At 38.1% G+C, this 24,256-nt stretch overlaps 1 protein-coding gene across 2 annotated transcripts in view; it reads right to left on the reverse strand.

Annotated features, from left to right (window-relative positions):
• Positions 1-23,545, reverse strand: part of LOC149198172 (uncharacterized) — a 42,884-nt gene extending 19,339 nt beyond the window's left edge. The window contains exon 1 of one of the 2 annotated variants that reach the window (XM_089406146.1): positions 22,993-23,545. In XM_089406146.1, coding sequence (XP_089262272.1) covers positions 22,993-23,217 — 225 coding nt within the window. In that variant the 5' untranslated portion in view covers positions 23,218-23,545. The remainder of the gene's footprint in view (positions 1-22,992) is intronic. The other variant, XM_089406147.1, reaches the window with a different exon arrangement.
• Between the last annotated feature and the right edge of the window lie 711 nt (positions 23,546-24,256).

Raw genomic sequence — 24,256 nt, forward strand, 5'->3', positions numbered from 1 at the left:
AGCCTATGTCAAGAAGTGTAGAAAGGTATGTTCAGCCTTCTTAGTTTGTTGCTTTGCTAGATGGATCGTAGTTTGTAGAAGCCAAAGAGGAGGGGACAGACTTGATGCCCTAACCAGTGGGTTGATTCTACAGTGAAGGATCAGTTTGACGAGCAGCCTGTGGGAACCATTTGTTGGGGTTGACTTGGGTTGTTAGATACCCCAACTAGGAGTAGATCTTGCAGTGAAGTATTGGGTGCCATTGGACTCGAACGGAATGGGCGGGGATCAGAGTGACAACCCTCGTCCTGAACGTTGTCGCGGTGCCTGTACAATCCGGGTGACAACAATACTCTTGCATTGATTGCTATTTGTTGAGCCTTGGTTTTAAAAAGAGCGACGTTGATTCGAATTTGTACTTCAAAGTTGTTGAAGGTGAGCCCTTGATTTTGCTGTTGTATGTAGATGATTTGTTTCTGACAAGGGTTGAGGTTCTCATTGTCCAGTGTAAGAGGGAGCTGATTTCTGAATTTCAGATGAAGGATCTTGGTCTTATGCATTACTATTTGGGATTCGAAATTTGGCAAAAGCCTGATAAAATCATTGTTGGACAATGCAAATACACTATTAAGATCCTTTAGAAATTTGGCATGATGGACTACAAGTCCATGGACAATCCCATGGTGATAAATTTGAAGAAGATACGAGATTGTGATTTTGATCTGATTGATCCCTCTATGTATTTCAAATCGATTGGCTCATTGAACTATCTGGTGAACGCTAGACCTGATATATGTTATGCTGTGAACACGTTGAGCCAATTTTTGGTTGAGCCTCGACATGTGCATTGGGTTACAACAAAACATATATTGAGATATCTCTGTGGCACCATTGATTATGGTTTGAGATATGTTTCTAATGGAAAATGGCAACTACATGGTTTTATTGATGTTGATTGGGCTGGATGCACTGATGATAAGGGGCACCTTTGATTTTTGTTTTAGCTTGGGCTATGCTATGGTTTCATGGTCTAGTAACTGTTGAATTTCCACGATCTTGGGTCTAGGATAGAATCTTAGAATCTTTGACGCTACCAAACCAAGAATCTCAACAAAAGACACTTTGCATAGCGGAAAATATAAAGCAGTAAATCACACATGCACAAGTATAAACAACTTTTTACATAATATTGTACAATATGTACAACCCAATCTTCGTTATATTAAACCAATCTAAATAATACAAAAGTCTAGGGAATACAAGATATAATGACAACCTCGTTGTAGTCTCTATGTCGTATCTCGTCCTTTCGGTCCTTCTCTTTCATTTTGCTCTCCAGCTGCCCCTTAATCTATCAAAGGACAACACATAGAGTCTCCAGGAGGGCTGCCACCTATCACTGCTGCAAGTCGCTTATGCTACAATGAACACAAGCTAATCCAATCTGCGCTTCTAGGCTAGCCAACACCTGAGCTCCAATCTGCCAATCTAATAGACTCTTTCGTCCATCAAAGAGCTACACATTAGGCTTCAACCTTCAACTATCAACGTCACATTATGATGGCTTGTCAAGGGCTACTTTGGGTAGCCAACACACTGCCCTCCACCAGTCCAATGACACCCAATACTTCACTGCAAGATCTGCTCCTGGTATCTAACAACCCAAGTCAACCCCAACAAATGGTTCCCACAGGATGCTCGTCAAATTGATCCTTCACTGTAGAATCAACCCATTGGTTAGGGCATCAAGTATGTCCCCTCCTCTTTAGCTTCTACAGACTACCATCCATCTAGCAAAGCAACAAACTAAGAAGGCTGAACATACCTTTCTACACTTCTTGACATAGGCTTCCTTTGTTTACTATCTGAGATTTTGGCACTCCTAGGGCTGACTGTAACTACTGTTGCATCCCTAAAAACATGACCAAACTACCTCCAAATACCACGCTGAGGTCCTCCCTTGATAGTCCTTTGACTTGCTACTACTCGGCCTCCAATAGAGAGTTGTTCTAGCTCCTTCAAAACCTCGGCCTAACCCAGAATTACCACAGTTCAAGTCTACAACAAATTCGTTGCCTATGCAAGAGAGAACATACCCAAAAAAAAAAGAAAATTGCCTAGAATTTCTCCTCTTCCACGCAGCTGCTTCCTCCACAACTTCGGACTGTTGTCAAGAGAATCTAAGACACAAAACAACCCTCTTTCTCTCCTACGCTAGGGCTTGAAGTCTACAGCTGCCTCAGAGGTTAGTATTCCTTGTTGTTTGCACTTTGGATGTGTTCTATTGAACTCTCCTCACCTCCTATTTATAAACTAAAGGAGGGCTTCATTGGACATCAATATGGGCTTGTACAACTATCGTTAGCCTTCTAATCATTAGGCCGGCTTGACCAAAACCCAACAGTGACTTTCAAAAATTCATAACTCAAGTTCTAGAGCTCCAATTTGAGTGATTTTCGAAGCGTTGGATTCTCCACGCCATCCTCTATCACCTCAAATTTTCACATTTTCAAATACCTCATGGTAAGTTGGGATCCAAGGTAGGTTGTGGGAAGGAGGCCAACAGGATGCAGGTTAGGGCCTGATTAACGATACCTTCTGCTAGGCTCCTATCACCCGATGCCTTTAGCGCTGCAAAAACTGTGTCTCTGACGATTGCAAAATCACCGTGTTAACCACCAAAGAGTTGTTGAGGCCCCTCGAGCTAGATAAGAAGGGTTTTCATATGTCTCTATAAACCTAGCTTATGCTAGGAGGTAAATTTTTAGTGCAAAATTAGATCTAGTATGCTTATGCAAGAGATTATGAGTGAGATTTATCTTGAGTTAAGATTTTCTTAAGTTTGGTTAAGTACTTCATTAGAATCTTTTGAAGAGTACTTAACAATAGTGAATTGCAATCTTAGACAAGATAAAATGCTTACGGATACAAGTGTAAAATTCAACAATGTTCCACAAGATACTTAGTAACCCAAGATGCCAAATGCTTAAAATAGTCAATCAAGACGTTGACCACATATTTATGACAGTTTATACCAGCAATACTACTTCTGAAAATTCAGATCTTATCAATGTTGTAACAACAGTGAGTTAACCACAGATCAGCAAACTAATCAAGCTTAAGATGATGGCCAATATTTTCGGAAATTGAAAAATTTAGTTTTTTGGCCCTTATTAAGTATTTGATTCAGAAATTTCAGGTTTGCAGAAAATTTCAGTTATGCAGAAAAATCCAACAAGCTTAAATGTTAGATCTAGGCCAAAACTAAAATACCCAAGAGGTCAAAATTTGTGAAAATGAAGATTTTGCAATTTTAAATGACTTTGACCATTTAGTTTGTGATTTTAAGGCTTAGTTATTAGCAATTTGTTTTTTGTAATAAAACTGCATAAAACAAAGCTTTACAAGTAAAACCCTAGGGCCAAGGCCTTGAAGATCCCACCGTTGAAAATCGTTGAAACTTTGGGTTTACTTTGCCGCTTGAAAAATAAGAATCTTGAGACCTTAATTCTGCAAAATCGCCAAGTATTTAGCTTTAGAACTTCAGCTTGGGTTTTCGAGTCAAATTAGGGTAAAAGAGGCCAAGAAAATAGAGAACAACACTAAGGGAAACGAATTTGTGGGGATAAAAGGGATAGGATGATAAATCGAGGCACAAGGATGAAAAATACGGCCTCAAAGGGCCAACGTTATGCCTAATGAGGCTAGCGTTTGGGAAAAAGAGCGTATGGAGGCCTAGGGCCTAAAGGCCAAGGAAAGGAAGTTGCAAGCCATTAAGGTTGCGGCCTAGGGAGAGAGGACAAGAGGGCCAAGGGAGGAATGTCGACATGGAAGGAGGGCCGAGAGGGGAGGTCGAGGAGGACAGAGGGCGAGGGGATGGAGGACCAAGGAGGAGAGGAGAGAGTAGGCCGAGGCCTCAAAACCCCACAACAAGGCCCAAACAAGGCCCTAAACCAAGACATTGAAGGGAGGAAGGTTGACTCTAAGGCCTAAGAAGGAAAATCCAAGGCTAGAAGTCCTGAAAATGTTGAAATCCTTGCTCAAAAAAATTATGCTTCAGCTGCTTTGATTTTCCAAAAATTTTCCGTGGGAAACCTACAAAAAAATTCCAAGAGACTAGATCTTACCCTCAAGGGCCTAGATCTAGCTCTTCTCCCACTTGGTTTCTCGATCTAACCTGCAAAAATGAAAATAGAAACACCCAAACCCCAATATATACAAAAATAAAACTAAAACCCCAACCCAAATTAGAAAAATAATTTACAAATTTAAATTTACAAAATATACATGGGTTTTCAAATGGATTTTTAAAAAAATATTTTTATGATATTTTTTCCTTGAAAGAATGGCTAAAACGCTTCAGAAAAATTATTGCTCATTATAGCTCTAGTGAAGATTTAATCCACCATATAAAAACTAGGAATCCAAGCAAGATGATCCTTGCCCACAGTCTGTGAACTTGGAGACCAAGGATTGAATACCTGCAAACACTATGTATTATCTCAAAATATATCAAGTAAAGCACCACATAGGAAGCCTGTAGTCAATACATACCATAGATCAACAAACAAAAACACCTCGACTTGCACCCCAAAGTCTTTTATTATAGTATAGAAAATAGTTCTCAGCGGGACAATAATTTACAAAATGTTTCAACAACAATTCTAGTCAGAGATCAAGACGACTAGAGACTCAACTGACTCTCTAATTTATATATGAATCCTCCAAATGGAAAAATAACGGCTAGTTTCTTTGATCCTTGTCAAAATAATCTCGACCATTGATAACCACTTCAAGATCTTTTAATATTGGCCCTTGGATTTTTATTTACGAAGAATTTTCGAATTTATCATTTAATTCCATTTTAATTAGCTCAAAATTAATTATTTCGAGTTAATTTCCTCAAAAAATTGACTTTGACTTAACCACCAAGGTCCAAGAGTCCATATTTTCTTGAAAAATACAATATTCCCTTGGTGGAGGACCTTTAAAAATTGACTATTTTAAGATCCACGAATTTTTCCATTTGGAGAATTTATTTTCCTAAGACAATTTAACTTGACTCTAATTAATTAATTTTATGGCTTAGGATTTAATTTTATTTTGCCAGAAAAATTAATTAATTTACACATGAGGAAATTTAATTATTTTTCCAACCCTCTAATACATATGATTTTTCATTTACAAGACTCAAAGAGGGAATACACATTTGTCTTAGACCCTCAAAACACATAACCCATCTGCTACTCAACATGATCTAATTAGCTTAGATTATTCCCAAACCACTTTTACATCATACTCGACTAAAACACTAAGACTCACCTAATAATCCGACAATAAATTTCACCCCAAGCTTTGGGGGTTTAAGCTGGAGGGAAAAAACTCCTCTAATTAGCCGTGTCGAAAAACACAGGTAATTAGTGAGGTTAAAAAACCTCCTAGGATGGAATTTGTCATCAAATTATAGGCTTACCTAGGTTGTTACATAGACTCAAGGTTTTACTAAAATCATTTACACTATATAACTTGCAAAATGGGATGACCATGACACATGGATTGTTGATATGTGATCCGATCCTTGTTGAAAAAGTCGGTACTTCCGCTTCCCTGGAACTTTGACAATTTGAGTGCAACAAGTACCATGCACAAGGAGCCTGCTTAAGCCCATACAAGGCTTTCTTCAATTTGCAAACATGTGTCTCTCTATCATGAATCTCAAAGCCTTGAGGTTGCTCAATATAAACTTCTTCTTCAATGACTCCATTCAGAAAGGCAGTCTTGACATCCATTTGATGCAATTTCCAACCTGCAATAGAAGCAAGAGCAATAACAAATCTAATAGAAGCATACCTAGCAACGGGAGCAAATGTGTCTTCATAATCCTCTCCCTCTTTCTAGGAGAATCCTCAGGCCACAAATCTTGCCTTGTACTTCTTAATGCTTCAAAAATTGCATGCTTGATTTTGTAGATCCATTTGGAAGACACAACATATTTCCCTTCAAGTCTTGGCACGATTTCCAAACAGTATTCTTCAATATGGATTGGTGTTCTTTAATCATAGCATCTTTCCAAACTTGATGTTCCACAGCTTCTTCATAGGTAGATGGCTTAGACTCAATGATCTTACACAGCATTGTTGCATAGCAGTAGCTTGAATACTTATGCGACTTCTTGCTTTCCTTGAAGGTCCCACAAGGTATTGCATATCCTTCAGCTTACTTCAAAGTTCTCTCAAGCTAGGCAAGTCTCTTTTTGGTCTCAAGTACAATGAATCTTGGTGAGTCAACAAATTCATGTGGATCATCAAATTCTTCATGAGAATCTTGTTCCATAGGTTCATGTTCTTTAGATTTTGATTTCACATTCTTAGAAACCATCTGCATCTCATCATCAAAGTCCAAGTGTGATCCCTTGGACTTCTAAAAAGCGACATCCCCATCAAAAATAACATCCATGCAAGTTTCAATAGAACATTGTCCTAGTACATAAACCCTGAAAACCTTTGAATTTTCACTGTAGCCAACAAAGTTTCCTTATTCCCAAAAGGTTCCAACTTCGTCCTTTTCTCCTTGGGCACATGAACATAAACAAGACAACCAAAATTTCTCAAATGCTCAACATTGGTGTTGAAATTTGGTACCGGAGGACAGGTGGTTCCCTTAGGCTTTGATCTTTGGCCTAGGGAAAAGTGTCCAAAAGAATTTAATTTTTCTCCTAAAGTGACTTTATAATTTTATAAAGTTAAATCTAATTTAAAAGTGACTTTAAGTGATAAAGTTATTAAGTCTAATTTTAAAGTGACTTTTATAAAGTCAATGAAAAATTAGAAAGGAAAAGTGACTTTGGAAATAAATGACTAAGTGGGTCTTTATTAAAGTGGGGTGAATTAAAAAATAGAAAGTGAGATTTAAATGAGCATTTAATCTCAACCATTGATCTAAATCTATTTCAGCCATTGGATTTAGAGATCACCCAAAAGTCACTTGGAGTTATATTAAAGGAGGAAAAGGTCATTCATTCTTTCATGAGCAGATTGGGAGAAGGAGAGCAAGAGAGCAAGAGAGATTTCTGAGCAGGAAGGAGAAGGAGACAGCAGCTTGGCACACATTCCAAGGCAGCAGTTGAGCAGATTTGTACAGCTGATTCAGCACATAGTGAAAGGCAGATTTTTGCACAAACATCGAGGAGCAGTTTGCTGATTTTTCTGCACACAAAACGGAGGTCGTACAGCATTTATTGATGTCCTGTTTGTTGTAATTTCCAGATTGCTGTGAGGCACGGGAAAGGAGATAAGTTGTAAATTTGCTTGCTGATTTTTTGTTGAATAATTCTCACTGTAAAAAGGCAATTTTCAGAAATAAAGAAGAGCTCTCAAACTGGTTTTCCCCAAGAGTTGTAGGGGGTTTTTCCAGGGTCAAGTTGACCAAAAATATCAGTGTTTTAATGTGTTTTAATGGCTGTTTTTAATTGCTGATTTTTATTTCTGCAATTTCCAGCATTCTGAAAAATTTCCAGAATTTGTGTTTTCAGCCATATTTATTTTTTTCAGTCTGTTAAATGTATGGTTATGGGAATGGGCATTTAACTACATGGGAGAAATAAGGTGAAACTGAAAACCGGGGTGGAAAAATAGAAATTTTTACAATTGGGTCTCTCACCCATGAAGACTTCTTCAAGAGTCTTGCAGTCCAATACTCGTTGTGGACATCTATTTTGGACACAAATAGCTATCTTTGAAGCATCTCCCCATAGAAACATCAGCAGCTCTTGATCATGAAGCATGGCCTTGGCAACATGCATAATAGTTCTATTCTTCCTTTCAGCAATTCCATTTTGTTGAGAATAGTAGGGAACTATCAGCTCCCTCTTAATTCTAGCATCTCTGCAGAAAGCAATCAGCTCCTTAGATACATACTCTCCTCCATTGTTAGACCTTAAAGTCTTGATCCTTCTTCCTATAGCATTTCCAACTTGTGCCTTGAATTCCCGAAACTTCTCAAATATTTCATCATTGTATTTCAAGAAAAAAATCCCTGTTTCACGCGAGTAATCATCAATGAAAATGACATAGTACAAATGAAGACCCAAGGATTTGTCAAACATAGGCCCACAAACATCAGAATGCACAAGATCTAAGATTCCTTTGGATCCACTATCACTGCTAGTACATCGCCCTTTAACATTTTTTCCAAGAGCACATCCTTGCAAACTCCATCGTGCTCAATCTTGATTTCAGGTACACATTTAACAAAATCTTTCATTCTAGACAAGGCTTTATAATGAACATGAGCATACATTTGATGCCAAAGATTAGTGGTGTTGTGTAACGAGGCTTGAATTGAGCATCCAAGGAGACAATATAGGCCTCCAATTCGCACACCAATGACCTAGGCAAATTCAAAGGAGGAGTCCTTCTTCCATACTAGAACTTGTCATCAATGAAAGCAATTTTATATCATTTGTATTCAAGAGATGAAATAGACAACAATTTCTTCAAACTAGGAACATATAAAATATTATTAATATAGACATTACCTCCTGATTCCAGTTGGAGGGATGATGAACCAATGCCTTTGACTTTGTACTTGCCATTGTCTCCAAGCTCAACCCTTTGTGATGTCCTATTTTCAACCAATTCAGAGAGATGTTCATGACTTACAGTCATGTGCCTAGAGGCACCATTGTCCACCAACCAGATTTCATCATGACCTACAATGGATCGTGTAAAAGCATAATAAAATATATATTCATCATCATAATCTCTCTTTCTAGGCCTCCTCTTATGTGAGGGTTCATTAAGGTCAGTTGCAAAAGCATGGTGCTTCCCTTTCCTTTTTCGATCATCATCCCTTTGATAATCATTCTTTTGAGGACACCTATTTTGATAGTGACCATATGCTTGGCAACGAAAGCATTGAACATTTGTCATGTCTCTTCTTTCTTGAGAGGGAGGAGGAGGTCTTCTTTGTGGAGCAAGTCCTCTTCTTGGAGCAAGTCTTGAATTAGGTCTTCTACCTAAACTTCTTTGAAATCTTCCAAAATTTCTTCTACTTCTGCTATTCTTTGAGTGAGCTGCAAAAGCTTGAGAGTCTTCACCTGGATTTGCAATCTTACCTCTAGAAAGGAGCCTTGATTCTTCTTGAGTGCAAGCAGCCCACATCTTATCAAAGGTTGGAGGATTTTCTCTACCACTAATGCTTGCTATAAAAGAATCCCAAGATTCAAGTAAACCACCCATTGCTACAACTATTGTAACAGCCCTGAGTTAAATTTCCATGTAAATAAAGAATATATGGACATTATAAAAGCAAAAATCAAACCAAGGTCATGGGACACGTATTCCAAGCTGGATGAAGGGAAAAACATTACATTGGGATCCACTTGTGGTTAATTATTTATTGGCTATGGAAATTGGCATTGGCAAGAGGCAAAGGCCATAAATGGAAAATTAATTATTACAAGCTAGCAAAGACATGTGGAAAAATACAAAAGAAATAAAGGAAAATGAAAGAAATTCCACTTCAGCAAGTGGGGAAGAGGAACAGACAAGAAAAGGATAAAAATAGTAAAAGAATATGCATACAAGGAAAAATGAAGAAAAAGAAATTGGAGAGAGAACATTCTAGCATTCTCTTTGGGAAAAAGAGAGAGAACATTCTAGCATTCTCTTTGGGAAAAAGAGAGAGAACACTACATCACTTGGACGCAAGCAAGGAAAAAGCAAGGAGGGCAAGAGGAATTCGAGTGGCAGCCAAGAAGGAGGTTTGAACAGCAGTTACCAAGGGCGGAAAAGAACATATTGTTAAATTGGAAACTAGGGCCAAACTCCATGTGGGTCGGCTTATTTATGACAGCTGATATTTTTATTGGATCCCTCTCGTCGAGAGGTGTAGGATTGATCCAAAGATCATCCGATTCCGATAAGTATTTATGGAGATATGAATTTATTTTGTTTATATAATTATTGTCAAGCCGACCAGCGCTTATGTAGGCTCTAGAAGCCCAACCGACGTGTCTATTCATCATCCTTGCTTTAGTATAAATAGAATAGTTTTGATGTCAATTGGTACATGTATTCTTAAGGTGATCTCCTCTCCACGTCTGGGTTTTTGGAAGGAGAGAACCAAAAGATACGCTGGCCCAAGAGTGATGCCCTAGCCGCAGTAGAAGGTGCCCTAGCTACAGGTCAAAGAGGAGCCTTAATCCGCTCTTAAGGAAGGCTCTAATCCGTTGAAAGAAGAGATTTAATCCACACTTAATGGAGGCCCTTATCTGCTGTCCAAGAGGCTCTTATGCGCAGTCAAGGAGGAGCCTTAATACACTAACTGAAGAAGCCCTAGAAGCTGTAATGGAGAAGTCTATACGCAACAAGAAGAAGGCTCATCATTCGGTCTACAATTGATGCAAAGGAGACTGTGCTTGGGGGCAAAGAAAAGGAGACAAAGGTAGCTGCAGAGAAGTCTGTCCATAACCGTAGTAATGCCATAACCGCAGTGATGCCTTAGTCGCAGCGTGCCCTAGCCGCAGAGATCTGGCCGCAATAAACCCTAGTCGCAGAAATCTGGCCGCTGTAAAAGAGGTCACATATACAGCCAAAGGAAACGTTCTATTCACATTGCCATTGTGGTAGCCGCAGTCATAATGTTGTTCAAACCATTATACACTACGCATACATAAAGATACATATACGCAGATCAGGGAAGACATGTAAAACGCAGCCAAAAGGAGAATTGTTCACGCAGTAAAAGAAGACATGTTCACGCAGTTAAGAAGATAAGAATTTCGCATACTTCCTCACGGAAATTTCAGGTGTGGTAGCCACAGTCAAAAGATAAGGTATTCGTATATGCACTGATCTAATCTCAGGTACAGCAGACCTGCATTCAAGGTTGATAGATCACATTACAGACTACAACTCAGATTATTATAATCCGCAGATCACAGATTGATGGATCAGTTAGAAGGTTGGACCTAGCCACTGCCAAGCAGTTACAGCGTGGAGGATCCATGTTAATGGCACGTAGCTGTAGGTGCTGACATGTATATGAACTAAAGAATGATGCACATTAATAAAGGGCAGCATGTTAAAGGGCAGCATGATAATGGGCAGTATGATGAACATGGACAGCATCATGAGATATATGGGTTGGATGATGAATATGGACATCATGAGGTATATGGGAAGTATGATGTAGATCATGGACAACATGATGTATGGGCAACGTATGAGATCATGAGCAACATGATGGTGCTACACGGTAAGGTGCAGCAAATGGACGAGATGCAAAACGATGATAGGTGAAGGAGTCACCTTGGAGACTCAGTTGAAGTAGAATGTCTTCAACTGATCTCATTGTTATACTAAATGATCTTTGCTCAGATCTAGATAAGTCAAAGTGTTGACTTCTGTTGTAAATGTACTCTCTCTCTTTCTCTGCTGAACTTTGAAGATAAAAGAAGAATTGATCAAAGGGTTTCCCCACACATTGTGGGGTTTGTCCCTGGCTCGCGCCATATCTTGTGTCCTCTTGTCTTGGCTTGTCTTCTGCGTTTTATATTTATGTTCTATCTGCAGTTTATCATAATGTTGATGTGATTGCTAACTGTGAAAATTTAAATAAATTGCTCTAGCATAGAACATACCTAAACTTAACACATATAAAAGAGCAGCCAGTAGGAGGATTTTTGGCAGGTAATAGTGTCCATGTTTGATTATCTTGTTGGGATTTGAATGCATGGTTCGTGCATTGTTTTGCTGATCATTTTGATGTCATTGGCATGGGGAATTGCCTAGATTGAAAGTTGTGTACAGCCTTGCCTTATGCCATTTCCTGGATAGCCATGATGTAGTGGGTTCCTTGTTGGTTGAGCTTGGGATGCCAACAGATTTTGGATCCTAATTGAGGTGGTCTCAAGAAAATCCCAAGGGTTGAGGGTGGAGATGGTTTTCTCCCGGTGAGCCCTTGACAGGTGGGTGGATACAAGAAAAATCTTGTGGGTATGGTGAAGAAATTCTTAGGCATCCAAGATTGTATTGGTTTTGGTGATTTTCGGACCTAGTGTTAGGTGAAATCACTGTGGCTTGAGGGTGGAGGTGGTTTTCCTCCAAAATTCCATGTTTGGTTATGTTTTAGTTTATCCCATGTGATCCCATTCAAGCTTGGAATATGGCACGGGGGTGATTGGGCAAAAAGAAAGAATTGGTTCAGCGCAATCTATGGTCGAGTGGAACGTGGAAGTCCCTGACTTGGTTGGTACTATGCATATGTTAATATGTGTTATTCTTTAATGAATATCAATGAGCATAAGTTTTGGTTTAATGTGTTGATTATGTGATTGGTTTGTCATGGCTCCATTACTGGTTAAATGTATGTTACATGCATAGTGTATTTCTTGTTATATGAAGTGCTCTTGTTATTGATTTGTTTCATAGTTTAACAAGCTCTTGGATGATTTATATGGATGCATGAGCTAATCTATGTTTTATTGCAGCGAGTATGAGAGGGCAATAAGCCTTCTTGATGAACACATGATGAAACTAATAAAAACAGTGAACAAATTATGCATTCATGACCTACAGGTACCATAATCACAAAATGTTTGTATAAATGAATAACATGTGTTGGGCAAGCATAAGCCACAACAGAGCCTAAGAATAGAGCATGAAGACTTATACAAACTGTTGACCGAGTTCTGGAAAAGTTTGAGCAGTTGGCATGAATGTCGGCCCTAAATTTCTGGAACAAGGACTGTGGCCGCACTATCAGAACTGGGAAATCTCAGCCACAGTCGCATTAAGGATGGGTTATGCATGCGGTTGGAGGCCTCTGGCCACACTGACAGGTCTGCATGCGTGCGGCCGAGAAGTAATTTAGGTCAAGGAGTGGTCTAAGCTCAAGGAAAATGAACATCAAGGAAAGATAGTCTAATAGCAGTGTGATCATGAGTCTCTAGGTGTTTGCAATAAAGTTTTGGACAAGTGGACCCCACTTCCCTAACTGCATCTTCGAAGTTGGGTCATGCATAGTAACTCTCAACTCATGTTTACCCTAGTAAGTAAGTTAAAATGGGTAAATGTGGGGTGGGGTGTTATAGCTATTAATTCTTTGTCGGATACTTCTTCATCAATAGCTTTGAGTTGATCTCTTATTTGAGATATTCTTACAAAGTATGATGCCATAATATCATTCTTTGTCATCTTGACATCACAAAGTTGACCCCTTAGAATTATAGATTGATTGATGTTATTGATGGTGTACAATATAATAAGGGCATCATACATCTCCTTGGAAGATTTATGATCAACAATATACGGAATCAAATGATCTCTAATAGATTCCACAATGATGCTCATGGCCAAGATGTCATCTTCTTGAAACTTGTCCTTTCCTACTTGATCAATTGGTTCAATGACTTTTCCCAAAACAATACCCAAGACCTTATGCCTTGCAAGCACTAGGTCAATTCTAGTCTTCCATGCCCTGAAATTTGTAGCTCCTTCAAGCTTGTTCTCTATCTTCATGAAGGAATTCATGATGAAGATGACCAATCAAAACAAAAGATGCAGAATCCCAAAGCTCTTCAATGCTCTTCAAGGTGATCTCAATGCTCTTTCCCTTCACCAAAGCTCTGATACCATGTTGATTTTCTAGTGCAATCAAGACTAGTACAATTTTTCAAACTGATAACTACTTCCAATGATACAATTAAACTTCTTAGAGCATTTCAATCATCAAGCAGTTATACATGAAAAATTTCAACCATTAACAATAGAGCAGCAGTGGAGATCACAGTAGACAATAAGACAAGAGACACCAAAATTTAGGCCAGTGGCTAGCGCAAAACCCACAAGGGGCAAACCCAGCAAATCTTTCCTAGAAAATTCAGTGCATCAGAATGTACATCAGAATATTCCAAACAAGATTCCAATCTCTAACCTCAAAATTTTCCAAGTCAAGCCAGTCAAAGGAGAGAGAAAATAGTCAATGCTAGTCCAAGTCAAAATCTACAACAGTAGAGCCAAATTTCAAACTAAGGTAGTTGAATAGAAGGGGCTAAAATTCGGTCAAATCAAAACCAACAAGTCACATTCATGATTCAAGATCTCGGTCAACATGCCAAAATAGGAGCAAAACTTTTAGTCAAACAGAGTCAACGAAACACTGAAAAATTCAACCTTAAAAACCAGTCAAAATCTAGGTCAAACAAAAACCAATAATCCCAAGTCAACATTGGTCAAAAAAAAGATAAGAGAGTTGGTCAACGCAAAAATGTTCTTCCTCTTTTCTCCTTCACATGTGTGGATGAATCTCCTTGTTTCAGATCGAATTGATGAGTTGACATGTTTTCCAAATGAGGTCAACGAATTTCTATTTATATGTGAGTTAGGAGGAGGGTTTTGACCTTGGGGTCAAACCCATTCAATGAGTGGGGCCGACTTGATCAACATGAAAAATACAAAATTTCTCCTTTGATTTGCCAATGAAAATACCGACCGAAGCTACCAATATTGAACATTCCCAGGGTAAACACTTGTGTTAATGTGTGGTTGTCTCTTTATGATCCTTATGGAATTTTTACTTCATTGTTGAGCTCCTCTGTGTAATTGCTTTATGATGGAAAAGATCACAAGAAAAAGATTAACCTGATAAAAATCATAGGAAGTAATTATCAGTTTGGACTCTAGAGGATGCTCTGAAAATCAATAGATTGAAGGACCTAAGGAAACCATGGGAGGCCACTAGATGCACGATGATTTCTAATGATTGAACGGATGTAAAAGGAAAGAGCTTCCTTAGTTTCTTGGTACACTGTCCCTAGGGTACAATGTTTACATGTTAATGTATCGACACATATTAAATATGTGACATTGTCATGTGGATTGTTGGATGAGTTTATCCAAGAGGTAGTCATGTGGCATGTTTTGCAATTAGTAATAGATCTAAGATGACATAGATAATTATGTGGCTACCAACAAGTTGCTGACAGAGGCACTCCACAGTGTTTTGGACTCCATGTGCTGCCCAACATCAATTTGATGCTTGCCAATGTAGGAAAATCTCCTTTATCAAATAGGTCATTAGTCAAGCCAAGAGCATAGCAAAATACATATATAACAATGCATTTGTGTTAAAATTGGCAACTAGGGCCAAACTCCATGTGGGTCTTCTTATTCATGCCAACTAATATTTTTCTTGGATTCCTCTCGTCGAGAGGTGTAGATTGATCTAAAGATCATCCAGTTCCGACATGTATTCATGGAGATATGAATTTATTTGTGTTATGCGACAATTCGTCAAGGTCAGCCAGCAACCAAATTGCCCCCATCTATCCTCAACGTTTTACTATAAAAAGAGGTGGCTTGCAAGTCATTTGGAACACACCTCTTGTGATGTCTTCCTCTCCACTTGTCTTTGGGTTTTGGTGGGAGGAGAGATCTTAAGATGTTACGCTACCCTAGAGGATGCCCTAGACCCTAATGTTGTCATGGAGGAGACACAGCTTCTTATACGCTGCCAAGGAGAGCCCTAATCACAGTCAAGGAGAAGCCCTAGACGTGGAGGTGAAAGGGTTTTCTAAAGAGACCTACGCTGCCCTAAATGCAGTCATGGAAACACAGCAAGGAGTGGCTAAAACGCAGGTCTATAACAGACCCTAAGACGTTGTCCTTAAATGCCCTAACGCTGCCCTAAACACAGTCATGGTGAAGAGACCTTAACGTTGTCTATAAGAGACCTATACGCTGCCTTATCTCAGCCCTAAAGGAGATCCCTAATTAAAAAACAATTACATTTGGAATTTTGCAAGAGTTTACACCCGAACAAGCAAACACTCTTGCAATGAGCTATTTATAAGCTCAATGTCCTAACTACCTCTAATTATGGATCACTTATGCAATAACAAGTGTCCACTTAGAATAAAAGCTATTCAAACAATCTTACTAACAATTCTCCTAAAATAGAGCCTAAGATACGACACATTTGTAGAGTCATATCTTTTACAACAATATACTAATTCTAAATGTCTCCATTAAATAATTAAATATTCTAGATTAATAATTATTAATTTAATATCTTAAATTAATAATTATTTTATTCTAACTTAATTACCTATGATAACATTTATTTTTGGATCATCTAACATATCTACAGCAAAAGATGGCATTACACAGTCCTAAGGAGAGCCCTAGTTGCAGTCCAGATTCGCTCTAACTGTCGGGGTTATTCCGCACTAGAAGTTGCCCTACATCCGCAATTGAAGAAGGCTTCAAGCATGCCATAGCCACAGTCATGGAGGAAGCTGAATGATGCCTAATCTGTTTGGACAGGGACAGTGTCAAGCTTCACGCAGATAAGGAAGGTCTGGAAGTGACTTGAATGACATGGTGAAGAGTGCTGAAGGGTATGCATTAAAGTTTGTCCTGCAAAGCGTGTTTGGACAGTGTTGACAATAAATGCAAGAGCATTATTGTTGTATCACTGTGTAGAAGACCCTGGTACAATGACCTTTGAAGCAGCAAAAAGGGGACTGTTAGAGGACAGTTAATATAGGCCCTTTGTTCAGTGACCTTGGTGGAGCTTTGTCATTGATGAGTTGATCATGTAAGAGAATATGAAGGGGCAGACTCACTTGTGAGCAGCAGAGGTTTATGATGCTAATTGAAGACTGTGTGTTAGGCCACAGGCCATAACACCACAGTGAATATTTTGTATGGGTACCACATCTTCAGCCATCCTAGGAGTTGCCTTATGAGACATTCTGTTGTTATCTCAGGCCATCTTGACGACTATTAGAGGGTTGTATAGTGTTGTTCCAATATAAGATGGAGGGAGCTATAATCATGGGTTCATTGAGGATTAGACAGCTAGCTAGGTGCAGCATGGTGATGAGATGCAGCGTGATGGATGCAGCATGATGAGATGCAGCATGATGGATGCAGCTTGGTGATGGAATCACCTTAGAAGAATGTTTGCCTTCACCCAAGATAAGAACTGCAGTCCATGTCCTCAGATCTGCAACCTCTTTATGTCATCTTCATGGTGAAGATCTCTGCTCTTATTTTGACAAGTCAAAGTGTTGACTTCTGATGTATATGTACTATCTCTCTCTGCTGAACTATTGAAGAATATAAGAAGAATTGATGAAGGGTTTCCCCACATTGGGGTTTGTCCCTAGTTGGCACCACATCTTGTGTCCTCTTGTCTTGGCTTGTTTTCTGCGATTTATGTTTATGTTCTATACGCACTTTACTATCATTCTAATGTGATTGCTAATCTAAATATTGTCATTGGGCTAATATGAAAAATTGAAGTAAATTGCTCTAAGCATAGAACATACCTAAAATTAACAATTTGTTCTTAGCCTAATGAGGAGACTCACAGAGAACAAAAAGTTGTTGCAGTCCTATAATCACATGCTTTGCCAGCAACGTTATTTCTCTTCACTCCTTACACCATTGTCAATTTCAGGTGAAGCAAATGTTCATCTTCAATGAATGGCACAACTATGTATTTAGCACAAGACAAGATGGGAGAACCCTTGTTAATAGTGTACACCAATTCCTTCTCGAAAGAAGCATAGGAAGTTTGCCAAATTAACAAACCTTCGGGAAAGGTTCTTCGTTTAGTTGACAGGGATAAGCCCATAATGGGTTACTTGTATGAAGCCATGGTAGGGCCGAAACAAGCTATCTCATCTTATAATTTGGGCAAGGTTAGTCTTGGATGTGAAAAATATATGGTTCTCTAGTATTTGATTGATGATCAGTGGAACAAGATGCTCCATCATCTCATTCATGCATTAACTCCTATCCTCAACCCACTTTCTCACTTATGTAATTTTGATTTTGATGGAGAGGTTATGCAAGGCTCCTTATGCTTTTTCAAAGGATAGCCCTTGATCAAGATGCTCGCAAAAGCATTAACAATGAGATGGAGATGTATACAAATGTCAATGAACTATTTGATTTTGACATTGTTATCCAAGAAAAGAAGGTTTTCATGTCAAGTAACCCATTAAAATTTAGAATTCTAATTACGTGTTTGATTTGAAAGTTCAATTATGTTTTCTGTGTTTCCTATTTGCTAATGTCATGAAATGTAGTTTATGACTTTTTTCCTTCTTATTTGTTGTGGGTGTTTGGTGGAGAAATTACGGTGGAAAAGCACCACTTTTATAAAAATTTGTCATTCAAGTGCTCAATTAAACATGTTGTGCTTCAAGTTGTGAGTGCAATTGGAGTGTATTTTAAAAAACACACACAAAGAGATGAAATAAGCAAGAACTTAGCAATTACAATTTTTATAATTATGAGACTCTTAACATATTTATGATCCTCAAGACTCATTCAGTTTATTATAACCCTTTTAGAAGTTAGAGTTTCAACACCTTAATGATATGGTTTATGTCAACTACAATCTCCCACTATGGGTGAGGCACCTTAGAAAATCCCTAATGTAAACACAATTTCCTTGGAAAATGTTAACACAATGTTTAAGTGGAAGGTGGAGTTTCAAACGCCTGTTATGGGGAAGGCACCTAATGTTGAAAATTGGCAGCTAAGGGATGAATTTCCTTGAATAAAATCTCATTTCTGACTATTCTAGAGTGACTTTCTAAAATAGAAAGTCATATCTATCATTTTAAGCATGACTTCCCAAAAATAGTAAATCACCTTGTTTCAATTGGTAATCAAGTATAGATGATAAAAAATCACTTAATTTATCCTTAATCAATCTTAATTGTTCAATTTTTACTTAATCATCAATACTATCATTAATATTATTATTATTATCCTTATGATACTATAATATTATTATCAAATTAGAAATACTTGTCACCTTTCCTACTTGGCACTCAATCATGCCACTTCGCACCTCTCTCTCCTTGATGGCACTCATGCCTCTCTCTCACTCAATGATGTGTTACTCTCTCTCTTAATGAATTTGTTGCATTCCTCTTACACTCTCTTACGCACATTAAAGACTCGTCATAAAAGATTCCTCTTACACACTCTTCAATGCATATGTTACACTCTCCTTCAAGCCATGCATACCTCTCTCTTTATGGCATGAGTTACAAGGCATGTGTACTCCTCTCTCTTTATGGCATGAGTTACAAGGCATTCGTACCTCTCTCCCTAAATTGGCATATGTTACTCGCCCTCAAGGCATGCGAGTTACTCCTTCTTTATGACTCAAACTCCTTGCTCCTATATATATGTCCCTCGTATCTTCACTCTTACTTACTTGTGCATTGTGAAAGGAGAATTCGAGCTTGTGAAAGAGAGAATTGGAGAGACTAGAGAAGGATTAAGAGAGAGAGAGACTTGGAGAGTAAGAGCAGAACTTAGTGAGCCAAAGTGATTCAATGTTTGCATCAGTTGCTGCTATCAGAGATCTTCTTGCTACAGCTAGTTCAGATTTGGGTGAGCTTATTCATTCTCTTGGTCTCTCATTGTATTTTGTTTCTCTGCTAAACAATTGATTTCTAATAGAAGAAGAATCTGGTTGGGTTTTCCCCTTGTGGATTTTGCCCTGGTCATTGGACCTAAATTCTCTGTCTCATTGTGTTCTTGGTTGTCTTCTATTTTGCATATGGTTTATATGGTGTATGTTCTATCTACAACTACTTAACTAATATTGCAGCTGGAAGAAGTTTCATTTTAAGTAAATGTTTCAACATAGTACATCAATTTTCAACACCTAAGTGGTTAGAGGCAGCAGGTGCAGGAGGCAAGGGAGGATAACCCAAAATTGTTATGGGGGGGATGAGGACCTTGACACTAAGGAGGGTAATGTGGCAGCCTCTGCACCACCTTCTACACAGTTTGACACTCATACACCCACCAATTGGTAACAAACGAATGTTGCAAGACCTTCTAGTAGCAAATGAGCCTTTAACTTGTCCCATGAAATAGGGAGAGGGAATCAACAGCTAGGTGCTATATTAATCATTGTCAATGACTCATGATGATGGGATACATTTACATACATTTGATGTCATGTTGTATCGGTTATTCACTTTTGAGTCCTTGATGATTCAGTATCAACTTTGATATATCATTTGGCATCCACTACAATATTAGATATCAACGTTTTTTCATATCTGTGTACCAAGTCAATTATTTTATATTGTTGTTGGTTTATGTTTTGAAAAGCAAATGAGCCATTACCTTTTCCTGTAAAAGGGGGCGAAGGAATCGAAAGGTAGCTGCTATATTAATCATTATCTTATACTGTTGTTGGTTTATATTATAAAAAGCAAATGAACCATTCCCTTTCATGTAAAAAGGGAATGAGGGAATCGAAAGCTAGCTGCTATATTAATCATTGTAGATGACATGATGATGGGATACATTTACATATATTTATGTCATGTTGTATTGATTATTCATTTTTGAGTCATTGATGATTCAGCGTGACTTTGATATATCATTTGGCATCCACTGCATCTTAGATATCAAAGTCTTTAACATTTTTAAGTACCAATTCAATTATATCATATTGTTGTTAGTTTATATTTTAAAAAATAATAATAATACTAATCCATTCTAGCCAAATGCTGACTTGACATATGAGACCCCTTTGTAGTTTTTAATGCTTGCTGCAGTTTGCAGCTTTTTGTGCCGATGTTTCAGATGTTTGGACCCTCAGCAATTTTGCCAATGTGAATGTTGATGCTTTCGTCAATGCAAGTATGAGACCATGCCTAACATACCCATGTACTCACTTCCCCAAGAAAACTTGCTTTTTGGGAAGAAAAAAAAACAGAATTGAGCTAGTGATTAGTGGATGGTGCTTGTTATAAAACATTCACTTTCAAATGAGCATAAGATTACTGTATCCACACACCCATGAAATCTCGCTTTTGTGAAAAAACATTGAGCAAGCAATTAGTGAATAGTGCTTCTTATAAAACATTCACTTTCAAATGAGCATAAGATTCCCGCATGGAAAGCAGTTCAGCCAATATGTTTCAAAACAAGTCTAGTAAACATTGGCCAGATTAAGTATACTTCAATCATGCAGCTTGGACCAGTTAGAATGATAAAACTGTTGTAGTGCTAACTACACTGTCCAAAAAAGCTTCTTTCAAAATTTGATTATTCATCTAGCTCAATTCCATGGAAATACCTTTAAAAAAAGTTGTAACTTCTAGGTAAAACAGAAGTATGAACGGGGTCAATGTGCAGATCAGATCCCACACTGCATTGCAAGATCCTACAAAATCATTATTAGGACTTAAAAAACAACATTTCCCAGTTCTTTCCAGTTTCCACAGCACAAGGAAAAGCTGATTTCACTGTCTGAGAATGGCATTTTGACATGGTTGGAAAACCAACATTGCACATTCAGAGATGTTCTGACCATTCTCTTTCATTAATCTAGGGCAAGACTGTTTAATCTTTTTGTTACCAAATCCCATCTTTACCTCAATGTTTGCAATTATAAATGTAATTCCACCACAAAAAACCAAGCTGGGGTCCTATGTGAGGCACTTGCGTTCCATTCAATAGCATGGAGCTCTTGTGGGGAAGTCATTTGCAGTCAAGTCACTCTCCAGAAAAATGCTCAAACAAGTGGGCCTGTAGCTCAGTTGTCAGTGCACCCTGACCGGTATTTGGGAGGTCCTAGGTTCAAATGCTAGCAGGCTCATGCTAACTACTAACATGGTATCAGACCCACGTATGCAGCTCAGTGTGCTCAAGCCAGTGTGTAGCGTGAGGGAGGATGTTGGCAGTCAAATCACCCTCCATAAAGATGCTCGAACATGGGATGGTAGCTCAGTTAGAGCATCCTGACCAATATTTGGAAGGTCCTGGGTTTGAATCCCAGCTGGTCCACGTTTGCTCCTGCAAGATGTGTGTTCTGATCTCGTTGTTATCAAATCCATACCTTAAACTTTAATCTTTGTATTTGTAAGTCCACATCAAAAGACAAAACTTGGGTTTTCGGTGAGGCACTTGTATTCCACTGAACAAATATGCATCCCTTGTGGGGAAGCAAGATCGCAAAGCATTGAACTGCAAAAGGCCCCTAAGGGAATCAAATGCTAATGATGTTTGTGATCAAATTAATTCAAGGCAAATGTCAGAAAACATTGGGTTAACCACTTTTCAAATCATTGCATACTCTGTATGCCCGAGGCATATACACTAGATAATATCAACTAAGTAAAACATCGTACTGTAGAGTTTTGCCTCGCTCTTGCACCGTGACCTGGTCTATGATAATTTGTGTCAATCTCATCAGGTTATTCAACTTTTCTGGAAACACACCATCAAATTCAGAGAAACTTTCTCATTATCCGGTCATTCTTACATCCAGAGAAGCGGGGTTCTCATAAGCCAGTTGGAAGAGGAGATTCCCTCAACACTCTGTGTTTGCGCTGCGTGACTGAAATGGTGCACTGAATCTAGGCAGTGCATTAGGTGTATTATACGAAAATTAACCCAGACCTATGCAAATCTGTGTTGATCTATGCCTCGAGGTTGCAAGGCTCAAGAATATTAATATATCTTGAATTTACACAAATGGTACCCATATCAAATAGTGAAATTTGATATATGAAACGCTGAGCACTGCAACCTCGAGGTGCATATCAGACCTGGGTTTAGAAATGTATCTTCGAAAACAACAATATATGTCAATACCCTACCCCAATACCCAAATTTCAAACATATCAAGCTTCTCAACCTGAGGTGTACCAAACCTGGCCTTCTATGGGTCTGTGTTATTAACCCAAAAAAAAGAAATTGCAAAATACAATACCCAAATTTGAAATATATATTGAGGTGCATATCAAACCGGGTTTAGATGGGTTTGTGGTATAAATTGTGTTAAGTAATGCCCGAATTTGAAATACATCTCGAAGTGCATATCAGACCGGGTTTAAATGGTCTTGTGGTATGAATGATTTTTAAGTTTACCCTATTTTAAATATACACACACAGTTTGTGCTAAGAAAAGAAAGGCTGACCCTGATGCCGCAAAGGGAAAGTTAAAAGCCACCTGTTGAGTGGAGTTCGAGTTGGAAGAATGATGTCTGTGGATCCTCAAAGATTCTCTGCTGGCCGAAGCCAAAGCCGATTCCCTGTACGCTGAAGACAAAGAAGAATCCCTGCGCGCCGATGAATCCCTCATTGCGGCCGCCAGTGACGAAGCTTCTTCCATCGACGAATAATCTTCTTCTGCACGCCGATCATTCTTCCTCGAATAATTATTACTTTCGGCCATCCAGAACCTGTGAGATTCGAAACTGTGGCCTCTGAGATCCAGATAAAAGGCGGTTTTTTTACATTAAAAGCTGAGAAATCGCAGGCAGAGAAAGCAAAGCAAAGATCTGTAAGATCGATGCTAAGACTTCCCGGATATTAAAATGCCATGGAAGAGAAATTGAGATTTTGTAGTGGTGGGTCACTGGTTAAAATTATTGATATTGGTAAATGAAAGCCTACTTTTACTCCATTTGGGACGCAATGGTTTTTTTTGTCAATGGTCTCCCGATTAAGCGCAATGGTCGTCCCTGGTTTGCCTGAGAGTAAACTTTAAATTCACTTCTTACTTAATGTACATCTCATCACAGCATATATATGTAAATAAATGAAGTGGCAATGCGATTATTATATATTTTTATCACACTTCCCTGAAATACATACTATGTAGAATAATAAACGAACATAATAATAATCAGATATGTCTGTCTCTGATCTGTTTCTACACCACATGTTTTAAATATATGGATGATGAATATAATATTACTTGAAATGCAGTGTGTGAAAGTTGTATTAGTCACATATAAATTTTAGTGAATAAATTCATACCTCAAATAAAGGTTGGTTTGGGAAAATACAATGGTTACTAAATTTATGATAATGTGAATATTTTAATTTGACTAAGTTTTGAAGTGTTGAATTATTTTTATTTTAGTGTTTTTTTTTTATGTTTTGCAGTATATTAATATGATTTTATATTTTTGAGTTGAGAGGTTTATTTTACATGTGTAAATTGCACGTGAAGAAATTGGATATGCTCATGTTAGATCAGTATTTAAGATGGATCTATTCTCGTTAACTTCATTTTAAATATTTTGTTGGATTATTTTCATGATATTAGGTGGTTTTATGTAATTTTTTTCTTAGTTTTCATGTTTTAGGTAGTTTTATATGACCTTTTCTTAGTTTTCATGTTTTATGAGTCTCTTTAGGTTATTCTCGTTAACTTCATTTTAAATATTTTGTTGGATTATTTTCATGATATTAGGTGGTTTTATGTA

This window comes from Pinus tabuliformis, chromosome 2_2, assembly GCF_031772625.1.
Source record: "Pinus tabuliformis cultivar Carrire ecotype Pingquan chromosome 2_2, CPIR1, whole genome shotgun sequence".
Lineage (NCBI taxonomy): Eukaryota > Viridiplantae > Streptophyta > Pinopsida > Pinales > Pinaceae > Pinus > Pinus tabuliformis.